The sequence below is a fragment of the Chiroxiphia lanceolata genome, chromosome 1, assembly GCF_009829145.1.
Source record: "Chiroxiphia lanceolata isolate bChiLan1 chromosome 1, bChiLan1.pri, whole genome shotgun sequence".
Taxonomy (NCBI): Eukaryota; Metazoa; Chordata; class Aves; order Passeriformes; family Pipridae; genus Chiroxiphia; species Chiroxiphia lanceolata.
The window spans coordinates 68,758,103-68,784,849 of NC_045637.1; the positions used below are offsets into that span (position 1 = coordinate 68,758,103).

At 40.2% G+C, this 26,747-nt stretch overlaps 2 protein-coding genes and 1 long non-coding RNA gene across 6 annotated transcripts in view; 1 reads left to right on the plus strand and 2 right to left on the minus strand.

The window, feature by feature from the left end:
• The window catches only part of LOC116795696, a 54,943-nt gene extending 44,389 nt beyond the window's left edge, over positions 1–10,554 (minus strand). For both annotated transcript variants that reach the window (XR_004360133.1, XR_004360134.1), the window contains exon 1: positions 8,146–10,554. This is a non-coding gene — a long non-coding RNA (uncharacterized LOC116795696). The remainder of the gene's footprint in view (positions 1–8,145) is intronic.
• Positions 10,199–16,414, plus strand: C1H18orf21 (chromosome 1 C18orf21 homolog). 3 transcript variants are annotated; one of them, XM_032705570.1, is made up of 5 exons: positions 10,199–10,239; positions 11,261–11,283; positions 12,083–12,282; positions 15,593–15,801; positions 16,200–16,414. In XM_032705570.1, the coding sequence occupies exons 1-5, from the start codon at positions 10,214–10,216 to the stop codon at positions 16,351–16,353; spliced, it is 612 nt and encodes a 203-aa protein (XP_032561461.1). In that variant the 5' UTR covers positions 10,199–10,213; the 3' UTR covers positions 16,354–16,414. The 3 variants fall into 3 exon arrangements, with proteins under 3 accessions (XP_032561461.1, XP_032561455.1, XP_032561470.1); XM_032705564.1 differs by lacking the exon at positions 10,199–10,239 and adding an exon at positions 11,021–11,117; XM_032705579.1 differs by lacking the exon at positions 10,199–10,239 and adding an exon at positions 11,021–11,117 and having other exon boundaries at positions 12,083–12,150.
• A 3,213-nt stretch (positions 16,415–19,627) lies between these two features.
• Positions 19,628–26,747, minus strand: part of RPRD1A (regulation of nuclear pre-mRNA domain containing 1A) — a 44,649-nt gene continuing 37,529 nt past the window's right edge. The window contains exon 7 of the mRNA XM_032688414.1: positions 19,628–24,984. Within this exon, the coding sequence (XP_032544305.1) occupies positions 24,835–24,984 (150 nt within the window). The 3' untranslated portion in view covers positions 19,628–24,834. The remainder of the gene's footprint in view (positions 24,985–26,747) is intronic.

A 26,747-nucleotide genomic window follows, 5' to 3' on the forward strand; every position in this document is an offset into this window, starting at 1 on the left:
TAAGTTGTGAAATTTTTCTGAAAGTTTATCAAATCTAGGGCTTTTTCCAGAAAACCTGTCTGTTGCATATGAACTCCTCTGACACTTTTACCTTCTTTGGAACTGAAGGTCTCCAAGTCAATCCGTTAAGGTGAGAATGGATAAAGAGAAATTCACATCTACTTCTCCAGCAATCCACTGAAATAATCAAGTTTTCCCTTAGTCACAAATGTAAGATTCTGTCAGAAAATAGAGCTGCAATTTTCCAAAGTTAGCATTGCATGTTCAGTTTCTTAAATTGGTTTTTAAAATACATTTTTAATTTTTCTATGAAATTTTTAGCACTCGTGTAAAGGACTGTCAGACAGCAAAGAGACTGAAAAATTTAACACAGAAGCCTTTATTTGTTTCCTCTCCTTAATTCCTCATTAACCCCTTCAGCACCAGACCAGGCGATTGCTTTCCTTGCCTTACAATACTTTTGATTCCAGGCATATCAATACCTGTTGTTAACTAGACACTTTAAACACCTGAACTCAGTTTGGATTTGGGCCTACTGCTTTAAGCCAAAATTACCAAGTATTTGAGGACAGAAATACCATGGATCTTCTTTTATGATAGTGAACAGTCAACGGCTACAGTTGACTGTATAAACCTACATAAACTCTGCCTCTGTTCATTCCAACAGACGTTAAGATTGTTCAGTAATGGACTTATTTCTGACCCTCGGGTCTGAGGATTTATGGTGCTTCTACACCTGTAGATTTTGTTACTATCAAAAGTACCAAATCCAGTACCAACAGTAAGGCCCACAGCTTCTCCCACTGTAGCCAAAAAGGAAAACACCACTAGTCAGCAATTAATAGGAGGCTGTAAATATATTGCAAGCACTAAACCAGTATATTTACATGACTATCACAGACGCTGCATGCCACTCAGACTCAAAATATAATTCTGACACTAGATCATAATCCATAAAAGGCCAAATTAAATCTCTCTGTTCTGGGCTCACAGTGGGAAAGTCTGGGTTTGAGTTTGCACTCAGCATCCCAAGCACATGTTTATTTTCATTCCAACTCCCCAAAAAATTGGTGAATGATCCAGAACTGCTCATCCAGGAAAGATTCAAAAGACTTGCCAAGTTTCAGACAACAGTCCATAGAAAAATCCAAGTGCACAGATTTGCTGGCAAGAGATGCCTCTATCCACGCTCAATTTGCACGTGTTCTAGGGTGGTTCTCAAAAGCGGAACAACCTTAGGAAAAGAAGGATGATGGACTGAATTGCACCCTACCTGTGAATGGCAATACCCTTCAGCTTTATTGCAAAGGAACACCAAAAAAACCATTCAAAGTAAGCAAAGTAACCAAAAGTATTCAGAGTAAACAAAAAATTACCGCACAGCACTGAAAAGAAGGAAATGGTTGGCAGGAAGGGTTGCCTGTATGACTGGCAATATCATGGCAATAAAATTATTTTACAGGAAAACTCGTATTCTGATGCCAGTTTTGCAATCGTACTACAGGGACCAGGAACGCTAAGGTATTACTTCCACACCCTACAATACCACACCACACCCCATGGTGTGGGCAGTCTGGCCCATCTTCCATCTGGGTGAGAGATATGACTCTACCTGCACTGGCCCTGGAGTTAGGAGAGGCAAGCACCACTCATCTCCCACTTTCCTCAGGGTTTGTTCTTTCACTCCAGTAAAACACCAGAGCACAGTAGCTGTTACTGGTATGTTTTACAAGGATTTGTGTATCCTAGAGAGTCCAAGCACTGGATGGTGCCAAGGTGGAAAGTCCCATACTGCAGAAGAATTGATAGAGAGGAGAGGACTCCAATTCCAATGCCTTCCAAACTAAATCCCTAGAGGGTCAATCACGGCTTCTCTCCCACCACCCCTGTAACAACATCAGTTCAGACCTCACAGGAAGCACACTAGGAGGTGGCCACTGTCCTAACCCACAAGTCCTATAAATCTCACTCTGTCTTTGATTCAGAAATGTTTATAGGATTGCCATATTTAGTGTCTTTACTGTATTTCAGAAAAAAAAATATATCAGTAATATGGGGGATTCAAATGGTATTGCTTTGTCTTCACACTTCTGTCTCCAACTCTGCCAAGCAGGCCCTTCCTACCTCATGCCAGGGAGAGATAAGCAGCATCCCTGCATCACTGTTTGAGTTTTGAGGTTTTCTGCATGCTTTTACCATGTATTAATTGAACTTGTCCAACACCAATTGGTGAGCTAATTGCTGTTGGAGCAGATGGTAAGATAAGCGTGAAAAAAAATTTGGTACTTTTATATCATGTGAAGGAAATGTAAGGGAGAAAGGATGTCTTTTCCATTTCCTGTGGGCTGAAACAAAAGTTAAAGCAAGCTTTTACGATCAGTGGAGTCTGAGGAACAATTGTCCAACTCCAGTGGATTCATACCTTGCATCTAGCTCCATCTGATCCCTTCTTCTGTGGTTTAGCTTGCCTGGTGGGCACGCCGTGTTCTGGGGGTTCATAGACTGCCAGCATGCTACTTCAATCTGCTCCGGGCACCAGCGGTCAGAGAGCAGCGTTGTGAAGCAATTCAAGATACTAAAACCAGGAGCAAACTCATAAGGTGCTTGTGATAAAGAGCTGTTTCTATATTCCACGCAGTTATCTTGGAGGGATGCTAGCACAGCAATGCCCTCAGTGGGAAACTACTGCTCAGTGCTGACTTCCCCGAGGTGGCCACCATTCATATTCAAATAGAGATATAAATAGCACAGCACTATAAAAAGTAACAACAGCAACAGAGGTCTGTGTGAGGATAAGACTTCAAAACGTGACACTGCGGAAGAGATGCTGCATTGGAGCTATTCATGCACAAGGCCTCGCATTTGGAGAAGAAGAAGGAATATCTTGCCAACTGGCATTCCAGCAGTTAGTTGCCGGCCAAGATTTTCAAGGTTGAACTTTATACCCGTAGCTTCACAAAGGTCACACTTAGCAAACTGCTGGAGCTTAACAGAGCAAGGATACATTTGGCTCTTATTCCAAGGTCCTTTCCTTGATGTTAATATTGATGACAGTGGAACTAACATCTCAATAGCTGCACAGAAAGGCCGATGCACAAATGTGCAATACTCAACATATGGAGGAAGCCTAAAGCCTTTCAAACCACTTAATGAGAAAGCTATGGATATCAACAGCAGAAAGAAAAAATCTAAAATGGGAGGAAGATGCCTACATTCTACCATGCTAATTTGTATTGTTAGAGTGGAAAGTAAATGGCAATATTAGCTGTGCTGAGGATTTTCAAAAGTTGTATTTATTTTTGGCTTCCTTTCAAAAATAATGTTCCAATAAATATGCAGCACACTGGGTTTGTGGCACTGGTAGTGTGTCCATCACCATGGCACCTGAGCACTCAAGCAAATGATTAACCATCAGAGCAAATGAAACAGAAGCTGAGAGCCATCAGCCACTGTGACAAGCTCTTCATAGACCTTACTGTATACCAGGGCATCTCTGTCTGGACTTTTACTCCTTCAGGCTTCCCACTGTCCTATGTTTCCTATTCTTATGATAACCAGGTCTTTTTTTCAAGCAGTGATAAAGGATGCAGAGATCTCAGATTGGCTTTGGAGAAAGAAGGAGATAAAAAAACCCAACCAAACAAAAAAAACAACAACAAAAAACAACCAACCCAATCAACCCAAAAACCAATACACACTTTCATCAGGAAAACACTGCTTAAGGACAAAGTAAGGAAAAAAATAATTTTCATTTGTACAAACCAATTATGAATCGACAAACTTTGTTATATCTGCCCTGACATCAGCTCAACCCTTAAATTACTTCTCTGAAGAAGGAAAACAAGTCTTTCTTCACTGAGGGCCAATATGATCTTTCAGGAGACTGATGCAGACAATACTTCAACACTATTGTTAGCATTATCTAATAATAATGAAAAGAATACATAAAAACGTATGGCTATGTGCCTTCTTCAAAAAGTCTGGAGATCGCATCAGGCCCTCCCCACACTTTAAATAAGCAGCAAGTTAATGACAACTCCACTGATGTTTGTTTAACATATGCGCATATAACTACTGTTAGCTTTTTCTGGCTTAGGATGCTTAAGCAGAGACCTCTGAGGTTTTAGGAAAAAAAAAAAATCTTCTGTTGAATCATCTATCCCTTGCTGTTTTGTTTTGTACAAAATCTCTGAGGGGTACAGGAAAGCAGAGGGCCTTGCACGCAGGCCAACTTTACAAAGGCTAGATCCTTTCACTAATGGAGAATTGTGCAGTTATAATACAACATTCACTGTTTTCCATCACTAATCAAGGCAATGATATTGCATACTAATTAAATTGGTGTCACATGGAGTTTTTCCTCTTTACTGTAGCTGCTTCAGACTTAGAAGATAGTTACATCCTCTCCATTCCAGTTTATCCTTTAAAGAGGAGTAAGTTTTGGGGACAACACCACATTGCCAGCAATGAAGACTCAAGTTCTCACTTCCCAGGGCAGGTACAATGTGCTGTGCTACCACTGTGCCTCAGCAGCAGTTTTGAAGCACATAAGGAGCAACGCACTGCTCACCTATATTTGACTGTGAAACTCTGGATTAAAGTTCACTCTAAGCATCACTGATTCTGTTACCTCTCCCGTGTCTAAATCATATCCATCACTGTCACCTCTAAAGATTCAGATCTTCTGCACACTTCATCAGGCTTTATAATCGAAGCTAATGAAAGATATGTTTGCTTAGCTGTTGTAAATGGCTTTGAAGACCTCAGTTTGAGCAAGGGTGATGAATTAAGGATGTCAGCTGGGCAAACAGTTTAATTTCGAATGAACTTAGCTAAAATGGATTACTGAAAAAACAATATGGATTTTTCAAATTCATATTATTTCACATACTTTACCAGTAAATATTTTACCCCTTCTTGCCATCTGACTCACCAAGCATAAACTGAAAGAATCAGCAATGACATTCAGCTTCTCAAACATGAAACTAACTTTGGTGACAATAGGTATAAGAAGTCACTTTTTGACTGCAGCAGGGAGTACAGCCCTCAAACAATTTAGCCCTCGCCAGACTAAATTTCTGCATAATAGCAATTCTGTAAAACAGCCTGAACATGGTAATCAAAGCATTTTATAACAAAATTCAGAAAGTAACAAGTGCAAAGAACTATTCCATAACACAGTTATTTATTGGAAGTACCTGGTTTTTTTATTCTCCCTGGTCCATTTTCAATGAATTAAAATAATAACTTAAGGGGAAAGAAAATTATCTTAAAATAGTCGTGGGGTTTTTTTCCTCTCTCAGGTAATTTGGAGCCAGGAAGAATCCAAAATAACAGCATGATTGTTGAAAATCACAGGGTAAGGCTGGAAATGTCTAGAGGTCATCTAGTCCAACCTCATGGTCAAATCAGTGCCACCTTAGAACAGGTAGCTCAGAATTAAAAGGGAAAGAAAATAATTTAAAGAAAAAGAAATTAAAGAAAAAGAATTTTAAAAAAATTAAGTTTTCCTCCATCCCCTTTTGCACCAGAAGGGGGGGGGGGAAGTAAGGAAATATTTTCTTGAAACATATAGCTCTTCTATGTTGTTTATTAGTAAATATGACCAACATGGAAAATAGATTAAAGCTTCCTCCTTTGGTTGACCTACTTCCCTTTCTGTCTTGATGCAGGTAACATTTAAGCACAATGTGTGGCAATCTCCAACTCAGTTGCCAGCGCTGCTCTGCCACACTGCTGGCCAGAAAAGGCTAGGAATGCTGCAAGTTCAGCTCCAGTGACAGAGAAAATGTTCCATTCATTAGCAGTCCCCTCCAAGTTAATCAAGGAACAGAGCCAACAGCTGCTGAGAAGGGTTCCACCCCATCTTTCCCTGGGAAAGCAAGGCCTCTAGGGCAGGGCCTGGACTGTACAGCAAAGAAGAATAGGGTGGGGAAACCTTGCTAGATCTCAGTGAAACCCAGATGACTCATCAGAAAGTAAAACATTTCTATTTTGGCAAGAGGCCGAAATAGCAGCCCTGGGTTGTGCTGCAACACAGCAATAAATGACCCTGAGCACTTGGGACAAACTCCTGTGCACACTGATATTCCTAACGGTAGGGGCTATTTCACATCTCATTAAACAAGGAGGTTTACATGACAATTAACACATTAATTAGCACCATCTTTTTCACAGTTGGAACTTTGCCTTGAGATTTCAACATTTTTAGACAACGTTCTGTGAGTGAAAATGAAGGAATATTTTTTTTTATGACTCAAGGTCATAAAAAGGTGACACTCTAAGTGACAAGGACTCCTATGCAGAACTGGCATAGAAGTATATTTATCTATGTACTGAAGGACACTGCAAACAGTCAATGGCCTTTCTCATAACTTCCATGCGAGGAGGGCCTTGCTGTACAATCTGCACCCTGCCATTCAAAGCCTGGCCCTCAGCCTTGGCAAGGTGCCAGGCTGGACACTTCATATGCTGACCATAAACAAGCCTAATATACCCCAAAGTCACACAGGGGCAAAGCAAAGCCTGGATTTCAACAAGCAGTAGCTCCTATTCTTTAGCCCCAGCCGCTGACCTGTGTGGGTCCCCACTACAACAATCCCTTCCACTGTATCCGTAGAGATATGACCTGTGGGAAAACTCTTCAGCAAACACCAAAAAGCAACACTGCTAAATTCACTGAAAATAGGTAACAGCTATAAGAGAATGTTTATTGCCCAAGAGCTTCATATTTTAGATACAGAACTAGTAACTTCTGCGAGAGAATACTTTAAAGAAGAGTTGGCACACAAGTATAGATATCCTTAAACTGCATGTGTATTTCTCTCTCAGGTTTTTGTTCAGTACCATCTTTAATTTCTATTTTCTTTTGAGAGAATGGATTTGCAAGTATACAAGACATAGAATACTGGAAATGGAATGAAGGGAATTAAAAACTGGAAACTGGAACTCGTAGCTTTCAATACCAGGTGGATTCTGATATTTATGGGGTCTATCAGATGGATGTTGCCAACCTATGGAAAACAGTGACATGGTTTGTGTATGTTATCTTTTACCTCCCTCAGGTATATACTACAAAGAAGTATGTATAAACAATGTATAAACTAACAATAAACATATTAATCTTTTACATGTTCTGGCATTCAAGGCACAGAAAAATCATTGTGTCATAGCCTTACCTATCATACCACTTACAAAATAAATCTGTGCTCAGGAGGAACACCAGATAACTTTTCCTTTAATTAGCTTTTCAAAGCTGATGATACTTTTTAGAATATGATTTATTTATTTATCACCCTGCCTTGTTTCAGATGGATACTGTTTGACTGACCTCTAGATACCCTTGCACTTGCTCTGTGATATCCCCAGAATGTCAATGCTTTGATTCTTCATCTTTCATTTCCTAAACGTTTCTTATTGGTCACTTCTGCTACCAGTGGCAGCTGAAGTGGAAGTTTATCCTCTGATAATCTGTACTGCTTTAATGGTTCCCACCATCCTGAGGATATTTTCCAAGTGTTATGGTGACACCAGCTGAGATCTTGGCAACAGAAAAGTGTTTCATATGTTTATTTCCTAACTTAGTCTTTTGGGTTTTTTTCTGCTTTCCCAAGCCTCTGTCACTCCCTTGATTTCTATGGCTCAACTCCTTTGTTATTGCTATATTCTTTGTTATCATTTCTCAGTATCTTTCTGATTATAAAGCCTTTGAGGAACCTGAGGGCATTGCCAACATGCATCCAAAAACCTCTTAGTAAAGAGATGAGCAAAAATCTCCGCTAAAAGGAACAATAATATTTACATCTTATTTATATATTTATCTGTAAACCAGAGTCTAGGAACTATAGCACAGAAACCTTGAAAAATGATGAGCATGTTTCAAACAGTTTTAATATAAAATATCACACATAAAACAGCTCACCAGTTTTAGCATGTCTCCAAAATAACGTATGCTTAGAAATGCTTATCCTTGTAGCATCATTATCCCTTCTTTTTTTCCAAGAGGAAATTAATCTTGCACCAGCATGCCCAAAAAAGCAAAATTCTCATCTAATTTCAATCACTCACTCAGTTTGCTCATGACTTTTATACAGCTGACTGAACATCTATTATCTCACCCGAAAGAGAAGCTGTGAGTTTGCTCACCTCGGTCACCTGCAGGATTTTTGAAATGCCTCCTCTTCTGTTCCTTCCAAAGAGTGCCTTTCTGCATCTCCCAGTCCATTCCCGAGTCCACTGAACATGCAGACATCAATAAGTTCTGGCTAAGTTATCCCACGTAACTCTGAAGAAAAAAAGGAGACCCTTGCAAATGCTGCAGAGGGTCTTCTTTACTCTCTTAGAAAATTTTGTTCCCTTGGTAGTCTGTCACAGTCAGGTCTCCGGTAGTAAACTGAACAACCTATCCTCCTGGCTCTTCTTTTCTTCTTTTTCTTTTCTGTAAACACATAATCAGGGCTTTAAATCCTTTAGGCATCACAAAACTGTATTTCTCTATTGCCCTCTACTGACTGCTGGGTAACGCCGCCTTCCCGGAGAACTGGCGAGCAACAGATACACGGTAACGTGTTCCCCCGCCGCCCTCCCTCGGATCGATAATGATACACGATGACCAAAAGTCAACACAAATCATTCTATTTTTCTCTTTGTTACAGAACACCAGGCAAGATTTACAGCTTCTTGGCCAGCCGTGGTAGCTGCAAAACACTAAACAACAGAAGCAGGAAGCAGCAACATGGCTCTGCTAATGTGGGGTTTTTTGTTGTTTTTTGCGAACAAAAGGCAGGAGAAAGTACAGATGAATGCATTCTGCCTTGAAATGCAGATTAATTCACCCCACTGATGCCACAAATATTGTACTGGGGATCTGAATGTTACCTGATTTTAAGGGTTTGGTCCTGCCAGCACTGGATGCACAGAAACACTGACTTTTGATGGGAGTTCTGCATGAAGTGGCTGGTAGAGAGCCATGAATTTAAGGCCATGGGTTTTGGTCATTTCCCCTTTGTGTCTAAGAGTTCTGTTTAGCACATTCAGCACCACACCTAACATGGGAAACATCATGTGACAGGACCCGGGGCAAGACACATACTGTGTATGAATGGCACTGGGAGTGGCTGTTGGCACTGCTTTTCGGACAAAGATGATCTATTATGCAAAGAGAACCCAGTGAATTAAGATAAAAAAGGGAATGGCCCAGAGTTGTTTCAGGAGCAGAGTTAAAAAAAAAATCAGCATTTCAGCCAGACTGTAAGAGATTGAGAAGAAAAAAGCAGGGATAAGAAGAGTGTAAGAGTGTGGGGGAGGGGAAAGCAGTTGGTGGAGAAATCAAAATTAATCCTTTGCATTGTATTAGTCACTGCTTAATAAGTAAAGCACAGTGCTTGCTAACCAGGTCACTCAGGCACTTGTTCTCACCAAAAAAAAAGTTAAACCAGGGTGCTGGTGCAAGTGTTCTGGCCCACCTGCACCATTGCAGGGGCAGGAAGAAGTCAGTCTGTCAGCTCCAGGCAACAGAATAAATCCCCAGCACATTTCCCTTTTGCTAGGCAGAGGCTGGGAGAGAACATGGCATTATCCTGCTGTACCATTCTTTCTCTGCAACCAACTCTCCTAGGGAGCAAGCATGGTTAAAAAATTACAAAAATAGACCCACCCCTCAAAAAAGTGTTGGAACTATTTTTTCCTTACTTGCATTCAAAAAATACATTCATTTTTTTCCCACCAATATTAATAACCAGGAATATTTAATTTGCCGAAAAATCTGTTGACTGATGAACACTGGTCGTGCTTTAAATAGATATTATACGACATCCCTGCTCTTCCACTTAGGAAAGATAGAGTTCACATAAAAACTATGATCAACCAAGCCAGCAACATGGCAATAAAAATATAATATTGAAAGGTTCATTGAAAAAAATTATTTTCAATTCAAAGTCAGCAGAGGCCCTAATTGTACCTATTATGAACATTTCACCAACAAGCCAGATTTACTGACTGCATTGTAAAGCTCTATTAAAGGGAGCCCTGAAATTCCTTTTTGCCCCATGCTTTTTCTACGCCTAAAGCTCTCAGCTATTCCATGTTAGAAAATAAGAAATAATTGTATTTATTCAAATTCCTTGATAGAATATCGAAGCCTGCTCAGCTGAATACCTCTCCTAAATGAACACCATTACCAATAGATCAAAGGAGGAAAACATCTAGCAAATGAATGGGGCCGAGGACACACATCAAACGGTGAAAAGCTGAGGGTTTGTTTTTTGGTTTTTGTTTGGTTGGGGTTTTTTTAATGGGAGCACATTTGCAGAGCGATAAAGCAAGTATGCAGTTGCCAAAATTCATAGAAGGGCACCTCAAATAGAGCGGGCGACGGGTTAAGCTCAGCACTCCCGAGCATCAGGCGTCACTCTGGAGCTGCTGCAAATCCTTCACGTGACAATCCCTGACAGAGACATCCGTAGGGTTTGGTTTTGGGTTTGTTTGTTTGTTTTTTTCCCCCATAGAATCACAGAATAGTTAGGGCTGGAAGGGACCCCAAGGCAGGGTCACCCAGAGCAGATGACACAGGAAAGCGTCCAGGTCGGTTTGTCTCCAGAGAGAGGGAGACTCAGCGACGTCCCTGGGCAGCCTGTTCCAGAGCTCTGCCACCCTCAACGCAAAGTTCTTCCTCATGTTTCTTCCCTAGGGTAAAAGTTTTCTTCCCTACAGGCAAAACTTTTCACGCCGCTGGAGACACAGGCGGCTCCCGAGCACGCACTCCCCGTTCCGAGCGGGCGGCGCGGTGAGGGCCGGGCTCGGCTCCCCCCCGGCCCCTCCGCCCGCCGAACCCCCGGGGCGGCCGCGGGGCCCCGCCGCCGCTCTCAGCGCCAGCCCCGGCCGACCCCGGCCCTTCCCCCGCTCCCGGCCCAGCGACCCGCGGTACCGCGGGCCCACCCGAGCCCGGTACCATGAAGCTGCGGCCGCGGGCAGCCGCCGGGGCTCGGCCGAGCGCTGCACATCGGCCGTGCTTCCCTTCCGGCGGGGCGGGCGCTCGGCGCCATGGGGCGGCGGCGGCTGCTGGCGGCGGCGGCGGCGCAGCTGGCGGGAGCCTGCCCGGGACAGGCGCGGTTCCTGCTGTAAGGAGCCGCGCCGGGGGTGGCGGTGGCGGTGGGGGCGGGCGGGCGGGCGGGAGGGGGTGGTGGGAGAGAGAGCGCGGTGGTGACGCGCGGGGTGTCCCCGCCCGGTGGCGGTGCCGTGACGCTTTCCCTCTCTCCCGCAGGTGGACGCTCCGCAGCTCCCGAGGCGAGTGAGGGTCCCCGGGCACACACGGTGGTACCGGGGCCGGAGGAGAGGGGCTTCGAAGCAGGGCGCCCCTCCAGCGGAGGCTCCTGCGGTGGGAGAGCAGCGCAGAGGTTGCCGAGGGGCAGGAGCGTGGGAATGCCGCCTTTCCCATTTCCTCCATTATCGCCTTTCCCTTTGCACTGCACGGAGGGCTGTGCCGCCCTGTGCTCCTGGCTGCCGCCAGGAATGTCGAGCTTGCCGGAGAGCAGGGGCCAGGTGTTCCTCAGCGGTGTGGGGAGAGGGGCTCGACTCCGGCTCTGGTAGCAGGAGCTGATAAAGCAGATGCAGGAGCCTCTTACTGGGTCTGAAAATTATCTCAAAGCATTCCTTTATCCCAGGCTGAGGTGCGGTCGTTTTCTCGCACTTAAAATGGGCAAAGAGCTTTACAAGGCTTTTGCCCTGATCTGGGAAGAGTGTGCCTGCAGGGAGCTCCTTGCAGAATTGTGAGCCTCCGTTGTTAAAAGATTTTCAGAGAGTAATTTCATTTTTCAGTAAAATCTGCAGTTACATATTGTGTAAACTTACACCATAAGCATAAAATTACCCTGAGTTGTGCTTAGCTGAGCACATACTGCTGCCCAGCTTCCTCTGGAATCCTAGTTGTCATCATGGCTAGGCTTCGCGAACGAAGATTTAGGGATCCTAGTTGTATCTTAAACATAAAAACACGTATCTAGGTATTGTTGAAACTGAAACATACTCTATGAATCTTTGCTTATAAAAATAATTTTTTCATTCTTTTACCTTTATTTATCTGTAGCTAATGAACATGGATTAGAAAGGATATGTCCTTACTGCTTCCAGTTCCTGGTTCCTGACAGCTACCGAGTGCGTCTCAAACCAAAGATGAAAGTGTCTCCACAGATAGAGAAAGTTCTTAAGCGAGAGGCGAAGAACCATAAACTTAACATGAAACAGACAAAGCTTTTGAAAAAGTACAGGGAGTCAAGCAGCGTTCTGGTAAGGACAGTTATTTTGGAGTGACAAGTACATGACATTTCTCTAAATTTCATGTCCCTATTTCAGTGGCATAAAAAAGAAGATGCAGAAACCTTTCTCTCAGAAGAGGAGCCCACACCTGCACATTTCTTTTTCATGAGCGTATGACTCTTTCTTTTGGAATAACTTCTATTCATAATCAAAACTTTTTAAATCTACCCTCCCCAACAGATAAATCATGAACAATGACAAGAACTGTAAGATTTTTCCCTCCAAAAAACCCCACAACCCCACATTGTCAGAAGCTATGCAAACAGCTCTGCCTTCCCTGTGATATCTTTAGCAGCAGTCTGGGTAGACTCTGCAGATGTCTAAGCTTTTGCTGAAAATTAAGTAATCTTTTCCTGCCAGAAGCTCTGGTATTTCCACTGTCAGCTACTGTATCATCAGCATAGCTTTGCAAAAAAAATGGCAGGAGTAGCAGATTTCTGCCTGTTCCTTTTTTTCCTACAAATGTGGCAGAACTAGGACCAGGCAACTGTACCAGATGCAGAGCTTTAATACAGCCATGTAGATCCTAAATCCATTGCTAAGAATAGTCCCATACCTAAGGAGCAAAACATGCCATTGACTGAAGTCAGGCTTGTTGTGATAACTTGACATTTACTGCCTTTTTTTCAGTTTTATCAGTTGTTGAGCAAATATATTTTTACACAAGCTTTACTTCATTTATTTCACTAGGCTCTCATGGCTACATCAGATTATTGTTACCTTCTGTATTAATTGAATTTTTTACTTTTGTCTGAATATTACTGTTTATAGAAATCTTTGAAAACTAAACTATGGAGGTAATTTCAACAAGCTGATGTTGCTCTTGGGGGTTCAGTTATTTTTCCTAGAAGTACTTAGGAATGTGAGCTTTAATTACTATTTTTTATAATAACTACTATTTGAAGAATAATAGTGTATGTTTAATCTAGTGTTGCCAAGGTATGTACTACTTTTAGAACACGTTATGTGAATGGCTGTTGTAATAAATGAAACAGCACCCTATTGTGCACAGCAGTTGCTAGCACACTTGGTATTTTCTTCTATTAGAGTCGGCTGGTTTGGGGAGTAAAATTTATGAAACCAAAAATTATTAAAGAGTTATAAAACAACATTAAACTCAGGAAATATCACCGAGGTTCTTGGCTGTGAGAGCAAAATAAGATGCTCCATAAATGACTTTCCCCAAATTGTAGAGCATAGTTGAGCTTCAGAAAGGATATCTGAAAAGGTTCTTCACCCAGGGGGTGAAGCACTGGAACAGGCTCCCCAGGGAAGTGGTCACAGCACCAAGGCTGACAGAGTCCAAGAAGCATTTGGACAATGCTCTCAGGCACATGGTGTGACTCTTGGGGATATCCTGTTCAGGGCCAGGAGTTGGACTTTGATGATGATTTTGGGTGCCTTCCAATTCAGGGTGTTCTAAGATTCTGTGAGCTGAAATCTTGGCTTTATTTTTCTGGGATCACAAACATTTAAGGGTATCTTAAGAACTCCCTCTTTAAGCAACTGATGAACATGAAATTATGATGGGTTCTTAGTCTTATTCTGTAGCTGGAGAGAGTTTGTAAGGACGCACTGTGCATTCATATAAGTAGTTTAAAATTCAGTTCCAAAGAGGTCCAGTGTAAACTCTGGATAATATTTTAATCTTGGTATGTAACTACAGTTTGCTGCACTTTTGTTCTGTTCAGCATTTGTCCTACGGATTATGGTTTAAGTATTTCTCGTCTTAGTCTTTAAAATGCTGTCAGCAACCGGCAGCTTTCAAAATTAGCAATGTAGATCCCTGTAATCTAATACCTGAGACTTGTTAAAATGAAAATTCAAGTGTGGTTGAAAATTAAAGTGAGCAACAATGTGACAGGTTGTACCTCTGATACCTTTCTTAGCAAGTAGAGCTTGATTTTAGTCTGTTTCTGCTATGAAAAGGCATATAACACAGGGCAATTTTGGGGCTTCAAAATTTTTGCAGTTTACTGCAGATCCAGTTCAGGGAACAGAAACTAGCTGTGAAGTGCTACTATTAATCCAGTAATTCCTGCATTGTAAGGTGGTCACCTCCACTTATATTCCACAGAGTGCTAAGTCATCATGTGATGCTGGTTTTTTTCCCATCTGAATTGCATTTAGAAAAACTAAAAATACATCGATACCTGAGCAGCAAAAGTTAATGTTATTTCTTTTTTTTTTTAGTTCATTAGGCTGACAAAATAATGTCTAGAAACAGTCAAAATACCTAAGTAACTGAAAACATTTCATTTCAGCATCTCTAAATGCAATTTTTTTCTAAACAATCTGAATTTAGTTAAATTTACACACTTTGAAATGATTTGGTATAGATGTTTTCAAAACTGCTTAGACATTTTTGTGACAGTCTTTTGAGTATGTTTTTTTAACCAGAAACATCACGTAACTCTTTCTCTGTCAGTGTAATTGTGTGCCTCAGAAAGTTGTCTGGCTGTATTACTCTCGTGTCTCTTAATATGGGTAGTTGCCATGACAGTAAGGGATATCAGGAATATCTGGCAGTCTCTGTGACTGTCTGACATTATCTGTTCTGATGCACCTCTCAGCTTACTGTGCTGCTGGAAGTTCCCTGCAGCCTAGAAGTAAACAGAGAGAAGAGAAAGTGCCCTTTGTTCAGAATATCCTCCTTATTGTAGTAAGTACTTTTGCCCTAATAGAAACCCTCGTCTTTGTTCACTGAGACTTGGTGTTACTAGTTAAACAGATGGCAGTTTTTGGGACTTTGGTAATTTAAATATTTTACCTCAAGACTCCCTGGAAAGTGTGCAGTATGACTTTATCAGGCGTACAATATGCTAATGTATTTAGATCATATGGTATGTCATGCTTTTTAGCCAAATACAAGTACCTCTAATGTACAGAGGTGCTCTTGTATACTCAATGTATCTTGTATGCCCAAGATACCATATATCCAGTTCAGTTGCTCTTTCATCTCTCTGTCTTGACAGGGTTGTTCTCTGTAGTTCACTGTACAATGTTAAGTTCAGAGTTACAGGTCTTCTGAAATTAGTTACCAGGGAATTGGAGTAATTTCCAGATAAACCTATAGGAAGTGTTTGGCTTAAGAAATCTGAATTAAAATATTAGTTGTAAAGTATATGTTACTTTTTAGTATCTCATGTTTTACTTAAGCAAATATTTAATTTGTGTCATGGTATTTGGAGAACAGTTTGGATAATTCTTAAAATGGCTTTATAACATCAAGGTAGAAAGACTGAAAGAAGGCTTGATATTTCTTTTCTTCTCTCCACAGCTAGTTACTTGCAAATCATGCAACAAAACAACAAGACATTATGGTAAAAGCAGGGATTTTCTGTCAACCAAGACACAAAATTCTGGCACTCCAAGTATTAAATCTAGCCTCAAGACACCAGATGTAAAAATTCCATCTTCAAAGAAAATTACACCTGTAAGCTCCAGTAGGTCGGGATCTAAAGGGAACGGTCCCTCAACACTTCCCAGGTACCTGTTTCTCTCCTATTTAAAGAAGCACTTTGCCAAGTAGAGTGTATTATGTCTTGATTTTAGATCAGTCATTTAGTAAACTTTAAACTGATAACTAAGTGTTTTTCTCGGTGGTATGGTTGAGGAGATCAATGTTAACTGTCCAGCCTTTAAAATCAGAGATTCTCATGAAAAGCCACTGTGTGCAAAAGAATGCTCGGTTATGTTAGTGTCATTAATGTGAAATGTCTGTCTTAAAATTTGCATAACAAAGTTATACTTCTGACTGCTTTCACATGAAAATACACTACTTACCTTGAATTTTTTTTCACCCAAATTATATATGTGCACTTTCTCAGTTACTTTATGTTAATTCTGATTTTTCACCTTTAAGACATTTGAGTCTTGTTTTTCAGAACATGTGAATCTGGACAGGCAACAACCAACTCTGCTTCCAAGACTCCCCGAAACTCCAAATTTCACTTTTCTAAGCTAAAACGGATGCTCAACCTAGAAGAAAAAGAGAGAAGCCAGAAGGCAGATTTCAAGACCTTCTTAACTTTACTTTAGTTCTGTATTATTTCAAAGTAATAAAGATTACAGCAATAAATATTGTTCCTGTTCTAGTAAATCAACAAAGCAGTGTGTCTAAAACTCAAGCCTGTACCCCGCGAAAGCATAGATCATATTTTTTTACAGGCAAGCTCGGTTTCAAAGAGTAGTGATTGTCTGCCAGAGGGAGATGAGAACACAGCCACTCTATTATGCTTGGGAACCTTGAACGTGTTTTGCAGTTTCTGATAGTCCAAGAATTAAAAGCCAGGATTTATCCTTTGAGGAAGCCAGTGATATCAGATTGATCAGTGGATTCACCAGAACCAAGGGATAGGTTGGCTGACCAGAAAGCAGTTTGGGAATGGGGAGGTCACAGTTTGCTCCCCTTCACTGTCCCACTATTAAGATAATTCATCACAACAGAATGTAAAAAATCTCACCCTTGCTTTGCATGTTTGAGTAAAACAAAGACACACTCACTGACACCTTCTTCAGGTACAGTATTTTCAAGGGTCTAATGCAGTGTCATGTAGTGTCGCTGTATTTTGATAGCTGTGGCAATTTAAGCGCAGCCTTTACAAAGGTAAAAGTAAATTACTTTTTAAGACAGCGCTCATATACAGAGAGAGAAAACTATCACCAGATTTAAGTTTCTTCATTTTCATAAGAATGTTCTCCATGATTTGGACTGCAGATGGTATGGGTCCCATGATAACACAGAGCCTTGGGTGCACTAATTGCACTCAGATGTGGGATGCTCTCAGTACCAACTGAGAACTCCACACTAGACTGGTACCAGCACCCTGATTAGTTACTGATAGAAGAGTGGCACAGTCATAAAGAAGAGAGGATACTTCTTTTCCAGTTGCTCTGGTGCTACCAAAATGGGTCACTTTTGTCTCGTAAAAATGACCGAGTTCTGAGAACCTCTTTCTTAAATATCTTTCAGTTTCGTCAGGCTTCAGAGTTGCTTCCTTTCTGGACTTCAGTCTAGAAAACTAGTATTGCCCTGGACAGTAGAGAAGTCGTTTTGATGGGAAAAGGTGATTGTCAAGATTAAAGCAGTCTCCAGTGTCAGATTTTCAATTTAAGTTTGGTACAGAGATGAGAGAGGACAGTATATAAAGTCACTGTTGAGGACTGAGGTCATAGCCTGTCCTGCATACAGTCTGCAGTGGTAAATTCTTCAGATTTCCCCTCTGAAAAAGAGAACGAATCAGTTAAAAACATTTACATACTTGAATTTAAATGTCTGTATTTTCTTTTTTTTTTTTTTTTTGCTAGTCTAGTAAATAGTTCCTTTCAAGTGTTTTCAGACTCAGTGAACAGCGCTTAACAAAACTGGACCAGCAAATAAGTGGGCAGACTGGAAAGCAATCCAGGGCAGGGGAGAATAGTTTGTTGTAAATTGTACATACAGTCTCAAAGATTGGCATGTAACCTTTTTATATCTCCTGTACACTTGCACAACAACAGAAAGGTTCACTGCCGTTTGTCTCTTATGTACATGTAGGATCAAATTAACTGTCATTCTTTGATCAAAATAAACCTTGGAGTAATGCCTTTTCCAGTGTAGAACTTGGCATTACTTCACCTGTTGCTGTATTTACGATCCAGTCCTCTGGAAAAATACTTCAATCTTATTGATGGAAAATAAGATTGTTTCAAACACGAAAGTGTTTGAAAAAACAAGTTTTACAATAAAATTTCCTATTAAAAGTACACACATTAGTTATGCTATTGCTGTGCTTCCCATGAGGCTTATGTGAAACCATCTGCTGTGTTTTAAGGTGCCCCAACATTAATATTAGATCAAAGCACATCTCCCAATTGTCCCTGTTTACTGTGCTTCTTACGTACCACCTTGTGGTCTCGAGAGTGCATTCTTTTTGGATAAAACTACAGATAAGGGATAAAAGACAATAAGGGGGGCACAACCAGCATGCTGAGAAAGCTACTGGGCAATCTATTCACGGACCACAGGATAGATGTCTAAACTAGGTGTCTCCAAAAAGTGTATTGTGGGTGGCAGGCACCAAGCTACAGTTATTCTGCACTCCAAATCTATCACTATTACATCACGCTATTTGTTAATATATTCTTGTCTTGTTCCAAAAAACATGTTTTTTCTTTGAAATTACCAAAATTGTCAGGTATGCCCAGCTGTGTTGTTAAAAGTGATCGTTATTGTAAGCTATAAGACTTTATTCAGTGAAAAAAAATTAAAAAAGGTCATTCAGTATGTGTCTTTCCTTGTTTTACAAGTGTGCTTAAAAATGCTGGGTAGAAATGACCTCCAGTGCTTTTATGTTTTTCCTAAGCCTTTAAAACAGTCTTTTTCTGTTATTGGACTTTCACAGAAACAGTATATTGAAAAACACAAAAATACAGACAAACATATATATCTACATATCTCTGTACATAATGTATATGGGTATATAAATACCTATACACATCAGCTGCATATATATATGCAGAAATTACACACATGTATGCATCTCATGCACTCTTCCCTTCAGAATACATTATGTTCCTGTACTCAATGAAACACCGAAGGTTAAGTGTTGGCTGCAAGAGACTATTCCTGAGCCTCCCCGCCAAACCACTGCCAGGCCACGTCACTGGTTTGTGTTTGAAAAGCTGGAAGAACAACTCTAGAAACAGCCTACCTGATTTCAATGAGGGCAGAACTTCACCCAGACTTTGTAAAGCAAGACCAAGAAGATCTCTGTTAAGCATACAGCCCTGCATATAGGCATTTAAGTATAGAGTGAGAGTTATTTCCCAGCTCATACAAATCCTGTCTAGGCAACGGTGTGTGTCTCATTGGCAGTAACAGCATCATACCATATCAAAAATGTTACTGTGTCTTAATGTAACCAGCTCAACTAAAGCATGTTTTACTTTAAAACATCAGTTTGAGCCACTTTCCCATTTTTTGAGTATTGGGAGCCTCAAGGTGACATACTCCAACTTGTTCCCTCACACCCATCCCCACCTCTGAAGAACAGCAAACTTCGGCTAAACTAGATGGTGTATGAACAGTAGTTTATTTTTTAAAATTTACAGTTCTAGAGATAGGACCTCAGACCCTTTAATGCACTGCTTCCTCAATGAAAACTGTCACACAAAATACAGAAAGTAATAAACCTCGTAATTATTATCAACTGTTTCCTCAGCATCATCATTCTGAGATCTTGTCTGACTCGTAAGTATAGGAAGCATTTACATAAAAGCCATTTCTCACCATGAGATTGAGTAGGCAAGCAATAAATAATAATTTCAAAGATGTTTTTACAACAATGTTTTATTAAATATGAAAGAGCGTACATACAGGTGTGTTATTCTGAGGACATAAATTACACAAGGATTACAGGTTCTGTCAGAAAAGCACAATAATGAAACATCTTTACATTTCAAACTTTTCTTGTTAGCTTTTAACAAATGAATCTATTTTTGTTGCAAACAAATAACGAGAGCTATTGAACTTCTGCAAATTCCCACAAAAACATCATGCTCAGTAGGATAATTTAAATATTGTAAATATGAATTCTGAATTAGATTAGTAAATAACACAATGGAAGAGATTTACTACTTAATCAAGATAAATGACACACTGAAATAGGAGCCAAGACAAAATTGGTCATTCATTAAAAAAGAATTCCACTTCAGACACCACATTTGAGTCTGCCTTCTTTACTTGCAGGAATAGTCACTGTGATTATATGCATGAGTAATGAAGAGAACCGGCCCTAAATATTTATAGAAGTAACCATCAAATTTTAGATGTGCTGGTTTTCATTGATCTTCCCACTGAAAAAAATCCACACCCACAGATCTATTTGCTTACGTTTCAAGAGGCTGACATCCAGCACTTCTGTAGAGGGCCAATCAAGCCTGTGTATGATTTCCATGTCTTCCATAGTTGTCTCCACAGCTGGCTACTGCATCCTATGTATCTATTTTGGGTCATCATCGAAGTACCAGACTGAGTTGCCACTGACTTGTGAGAGCAGCATTAGTCCGTGGAAGTCTTAACACACTGTCTTTTTAAACTTCAGGTAAACAGGAATGTAATTTTGTCATAATGAAAGCTCTCAGTTTGACACTCAGAAGACTACTCAGATAAAATACATAATAAGCATGTAGATTGGGTTGTGTTGCTAGGGATTAACAGAGGTGTTTTAATATATTAATACAAACATTAACAGAGTGAATCAGACAAGCTAATGTTACTGCAGGCTGTAGTTTAATTTCCAAAAGGAGTAATGAAACATAATTTCTAAGAATAGTAATTTTTGTAACTAATGACTTCACATTTATTTTTCAAACCACAGAATTGGGGTAATATTCCTGATATCTTTCAAAACATTCTGCAAAAAACACAGCTTGAGCCTGCAAACACTAGAATACACAAGCAGTCCCAGTGACCTCCAAGATAAGCATTCTCATATGGCAAAGTGCTGCAGGAATCTCTTTGCTTTTTTTCAGAGAATGCTCAATAAAAGTGCAATACAGTGAAGCAAATAATCTAATTATTATGCTTTTATTATTAGATGAAAAATGTTCAGATATTTTATAATTGTGCCTTTTGTAGGGTGGGCATTCTGGTCTGCATAGAGTCAGACCACGTTAGAAGAGGCAGGCAGGGTATACCCACACATTTTCTTTCCCAGGGTGGTAACGCAACCAGTTTCACAGTTACTTCTGTTTGGATGAAAGTTCACATTCAGTTTGCTTTACATTTCCACCCAGGCATGTTCTCCCTTCCAGCTCCTAGGCACTCCACCGTTCCCCACCCAGCCTCTTTTCTTCCTGAGATGTCAGAAGTACGTACATTAAACTCTGGAACCTGAGAATTTGGAGGTATTTTTTGACACTACAGGACTGCATTTGTATCGTACCATGTTATCTTCTGCTATACTATTACAGTCACAAGATAAATCTTCTAACTACTTGATACCTGATGCCTTTTTCATATAAATTAAAAAAAAAAGTACCATTCAGCCACTAATATATAACACTTGCTGTAAGAGTGACCTTTGCCTTCCACAAGTCCTCTTTTCCAAAGAAATATTGAGGGATCATTTCCAAAACCCCAGCTGTGAAAAACTCCTTGAAGCAAACAATTTCACAGTAAAATGAAGAAAAATATATCCAGAAAATAACACTCTCTCAAAATTAAAACTTATATACATCAAGAAGTAGTTGACATTTTTTCCTCATTCTTTTATCAGTTCTACATTATCTGCAGATAAACAACGTTACCACTAAGAGTTATGAAGAGGAAAAACAAATCTAGTGAAGTGTCATGTCTTTTTTAAAACCCTCGAGAGATCAAGAAAATTCAGCATACAACTTCATTATTATAATTATTTTCAATTAAGGCAGCAAAAGATTGTTTAAAAATTCCCTATGATTTTGAGTATCCAAGACAGATCCTTCAATGCAGCCCAACAAGCCATGTCACTGTACTTATTTTGTACCTCTGGGTACAAATTAAGTTTTCCATGGATGGAATTCAAACATTGTCCTAGTTATAGGGGCCAGGACCAGTTTATCACTATGTGGGTATAACCAAAACTGTGTATCCTACACCCTGTATGAGATTTCTGATGGAAGGGTCATTTGCAGCAGCTGCCCAGGGCAGCTTCTAGGGAAGTTGCCTGGAGGCCTCTCTGGGAGTGGATAATGCTAAGTGGCATCAAAAGTGGCAGGACATGGACCAGTATTTGTAGAGCTTCTCTCCGCCAATGGTCTGGAAATTCACCCCTGAACAACTGCAGGACCCTGTTAGAGCAATAAGATACATGAGAGGAAGGTGCTCTGACAGCTTCAGAGATGGGCAGCTTACGGCAACATGTTGGGCCCTGGCCACTGCCTACCGGTCACTGCTTGGTATGGTACAGTACCTTAAGGAGGAGGAGGAAGGAAACAAATCAACAGGTACTGCGTCCACACAAACCACGGCTGAGCCAGAGGTAAAACAAAGCAAATTAACCAGCATGATGTCCACGCATGGACATCCACATTGTGGAGCCAGAAGGACAAACTGAACCAACAGCAGTCGCCCCTGTCCAGAAAAGAGCATCCAAGACTAAATCAGTTTGCTTAGTGAGTGACGGGGAAGAGGCGGGACCTTCATGCTCAGCAGAAGAAACAGAGCCAGAAATCATCCACTTGGTCCCTAACCTGGGTGATCTGCATGAGCTGCAGAGAGAGTTCATGTGACAGGCAAACGAGTCCATTTTGATATGGCTGCTCTGAATCTGGGATGCCACAGCTAATGATACAATTCTAGATGGGAGTGAAGCAAGGTAACTGAGATCTCTGTCTTGAGATATGGTCATTGATCAGGGGATTGTAAAGAGGCAGGAAAAAGCCTCTGGCAGTGACTGTTGTCAAGTGTAAGGGAGAGATATCTTTGTACGGAGGACTTCCATGTGCAGCAAGGACGATGGAACAAGGTATCTGATGCTCAAGATAATGATGCTCAAGATAATCTGATGCTGGAGATAATCTTTTCAGAGGATGAAAGATTCCCTAAAAGTCCAGACGGCGCACAGTGCACATCCCAGATGTGGTTAAAGTTTGCACAGCTCGGGCCAGAAATATATTCCCATTACTAAGCAATGTTACAATGGAGGGAGGGAGAAGACAAAGTGGGCGCATTGGTTAGTAAACTCAGGATTTATGAAGACACTGTCACCACCCCACTACAAGCCCACATCTCCTCTGTGGAAACAAAACTGGCTGAACATGTCCGAAGCCTAGAAAAGAAGATTGAAGAGGGCCACCAGAAGCTAAGAGAGGAATTTAAGGAAGGAATCTTCCATACCTCATCAGGACAAAGGAGAGCCTCTGCTACCAGGAGCCAGCATCCCCCAGCTAAGGAGAGAGGGTACACTCCCCGAGATAATCTATGGTTTTACCTTCATGAGCATGGAGGAGATATGAGGAGGTGGGATGGAAAACCCACCTCTTCCTTAGCAGCCTGGATACGTGAATTGAAAAAGAGGAACGACTACCAGAAGAAGCTCTTCGAGGATAAATGTTGCTCCAGTCTCTCATGGGCAAGACTCCAAACGGTAAAGAAGTGATGATATTATATGCGATCCTCTCGAAGGGACCTCCAGGTCATATTTATGGTAAGAGAGCAACGAGTACCACAACCAGAACTAGAGGGGCCCTGCCTTTAGCCAGGTGGAGGAGAGGGACAATCGGGTCTATTGGACTGTATGGATCCAATGGCCTGGCACATCAGACCCACAAAGATATAAGGCTCTAGACGACACCGGCGCACAGTGTACTTTGATGCCATTGAGATATGTAGCTGATGCATAGCACACTAACAAGGATTCTTCACAAATTCAGCTGTTTGTAGACAAACACCATATTTGTGCCATGCAGAGGAAATTGTTAACTTGGCAATAATTTTCCACTGTTTGACTCATACACAGGTCTGAACTGTCTCCTCCTATTGTGTGAGAAAAAGACGATCGAGATTTAGAAATCTTTGCTGGGGTGGGTCAAGGTGGGGAGCTGGTAGCCCATGCTGGCCTCTAGGGCTTCTCAGTGGAAGAGAATGTACAGAACAGCTGTAGCATCATCTTGCTTCATGTATGGATGGTACGTAGCGTTGCCAAACATTAATAATGAGCATTTAGCAATTGAGACAGTTTAGAGAATGACCTTTCAATTTAATTAAAGCTTTAAAATAGCTTCACATTTCTGGGATTAACCTTTTTAGATGGAGACAGATGTTCTAGAAAGAGATTAGAGTACAAATGAATGGTCCCTCAATTTAGAAACTAAGCAGCTGTAAAAAGTTACAATTTCGAAACATAATTAAACTGGTCAATTGTATAGTTTCTACACAATGACTTTTAAATGAAACAAAAATATTGCAGTATTTTGAGTCATTTAAAGATCTGCTCAGTGTAACATGACTTATGTTTTCCAACAGAAAATTGGTTATTAACATTTACCTCAAAAAACTTACTTTTTTTGGGAGTGGATAATTTAAATGTAATAGACAGTAAGATCACTTTTAACTTTGCATTAAATTGCATTGACCTTTTTGCAAACACAAGCCTGTGATTTCCACATTTCGCTTCCTCACTAGCAACGGAAATGTCTCAAGTTAGAATTATGTCTTCGTTATATGTTGATCTACATTAAATATAGGGTACATAAGAAAAATCTTAGCAAGTTTTTTTACAGGGCATCCAACCAAAATCTTTACAAAAGATAAGATAATCATTAATTCCTCAGTGTAACAGACACACATGCCACTTTTATAAATGTACCCTTATGTTCACTTGCCAATAAAATAGTAAACAAATCAACTTTTTAAACCATTTTTTATAAATTATTAAAGTATTTTTACTGACACTCTCCAACAATATACAAAAATAATACTACAAGAGTACCGATCAGTCTGGCCTACTCCTCATTTCACAGAAAAGCAGAGGTTATGGAAGGATGTTCTTGTAATCAATCATCGCTGTAGATGTCTCCTGCAAATGGTAGGTGTACATGGCTGCCTGTGACGTTGGGAAGTCGTGAGAGATCAGGCAGGTTCTGGATCCTTGACCTGAGTTCTTTCCGTACTTGGGACACTCTGGCTAACTTGCGTTTGTACTCCTGTAACACAGAAGAATTCAATATGAGGTTCTTTTGCTAATACCATCCCTACTACTTACTGCACTTGACAGTAATTAATTTCCAAATTAAGTATTCCTTCTGCAAGTTAGATAAACAGCCTTCAACAGGTGAGATACCAGAAAACTGGCTATTTTGGAGACAGAGGCATCAGTTCTAGCATTTTTTCAGCAACTGACTTCAAAAGCACATTATTTTGCTTTGAATTGTAAGTACATAATTGCTAAACAAGGAAGACAATCCCAGTTAACACAACCACAGGCTTTTTCCATGTAACTAGTAAAATGGAATTATTCTTAAAACTTTATTATGGATAGTTCGTACACATATGCCATTACCATTCACAGACTATGGGAGAATAAACTTACTGATGTCATAGAAGTTATTTTCATCTCATATTGATGAAAGAATAACAACAAACCAAATATCCTCTAACCAGGCCTGCTGATCCGCCCCCCCAAGCTGAACAATTTTGTATTACTTTTATAATAAAAACCATACTTCATCAGTACATTTATGCATTTAACCCTGAGCTTTGAGAAACTTCTTGAATTGGAAACTTAGGATTTCACATTGTGTTGGAATACTACTCATAATTGATATATTTCATGATCATGAGGCACTTTTCACTTGAAACAACATTATACAAGAAGAACTATTTAAAAATGTAAATCAGTGCACTGAAATATAGTTAGTGCTCACCTATTAAGAACATAATACGTAATGGAGAAGAATACCAGTTTGTATAAAATGAAAAGTTATCCCAAAATGTAAGAAGATTAAGGTACAATTCACAGAAATACTTAAACTTCAAATACTTGGAAAGTTTGGAAAGCAGAAGCAGCTAAGCATTACCAGGCAAAGTGGTGCTTCATGAAATTATACCACAATTCACAACACATCAAATGCAGATGCTTTCTAGAGTGGCTGCAGGTTTTGCTGCAGCCTGGGAATGGCTAGAAATAACAACAAATACTTAACCTACAACTTGGACAATCAACACATGGATAACCAAGATCTCATGATTATAACCACTTTTATATAATAGTGAGGAAAAAACTCTATATCATCCTGCAACAGTGCCAAAACACTTGAAAGTTCCAACAAGTATACAAACACTGTGCAAATGTCTACTAGAGATAGCAATCATGCTGTTTATTATCTAAAGATAATTTGAAACGTTACTATACTGTTAATAGCATGGAAAAATAAGGAAGGACAAAGAAAAGGACCTTTTGGTCATAGAACCCAATACACTAGTAAAAGTGTATCCCCACATACCTGGGGAATGATCAAGATTACTGGACAAGGTCCAACACACGTTGAAAAAAAAAATTTGCAACCACTAGCAGCAGCATGATCTTCTTACCAAGGGCAGTAAAAGAACCACAAGATATCATAAATTCTTAACAACAAGGTAAAAATAATAAAAATAAATAATTTAAAAATAATTAAAAATAATTAAATCTTTACATAGAGAGGAACAAAGTGTCCCTGAATTAGGATCATCAATTCCTTGATATAATTTATCTTTCGAAATCAAATATTACATACAGTTCAGAGTCTTACAAGATACTAAACACAGTGAAAATACTACAGATGCCCAGTCAGTGGAACTGTAAACATTTGGTAACAGTACACAGGGTAAAGCAACATTCCTTTTATGATACAGATGAACAAAGAAGTCTTACAACTACAAGTCCCTTGGTCCTATGAAAACCATCACTTGCTCACCCTTGCCCAAA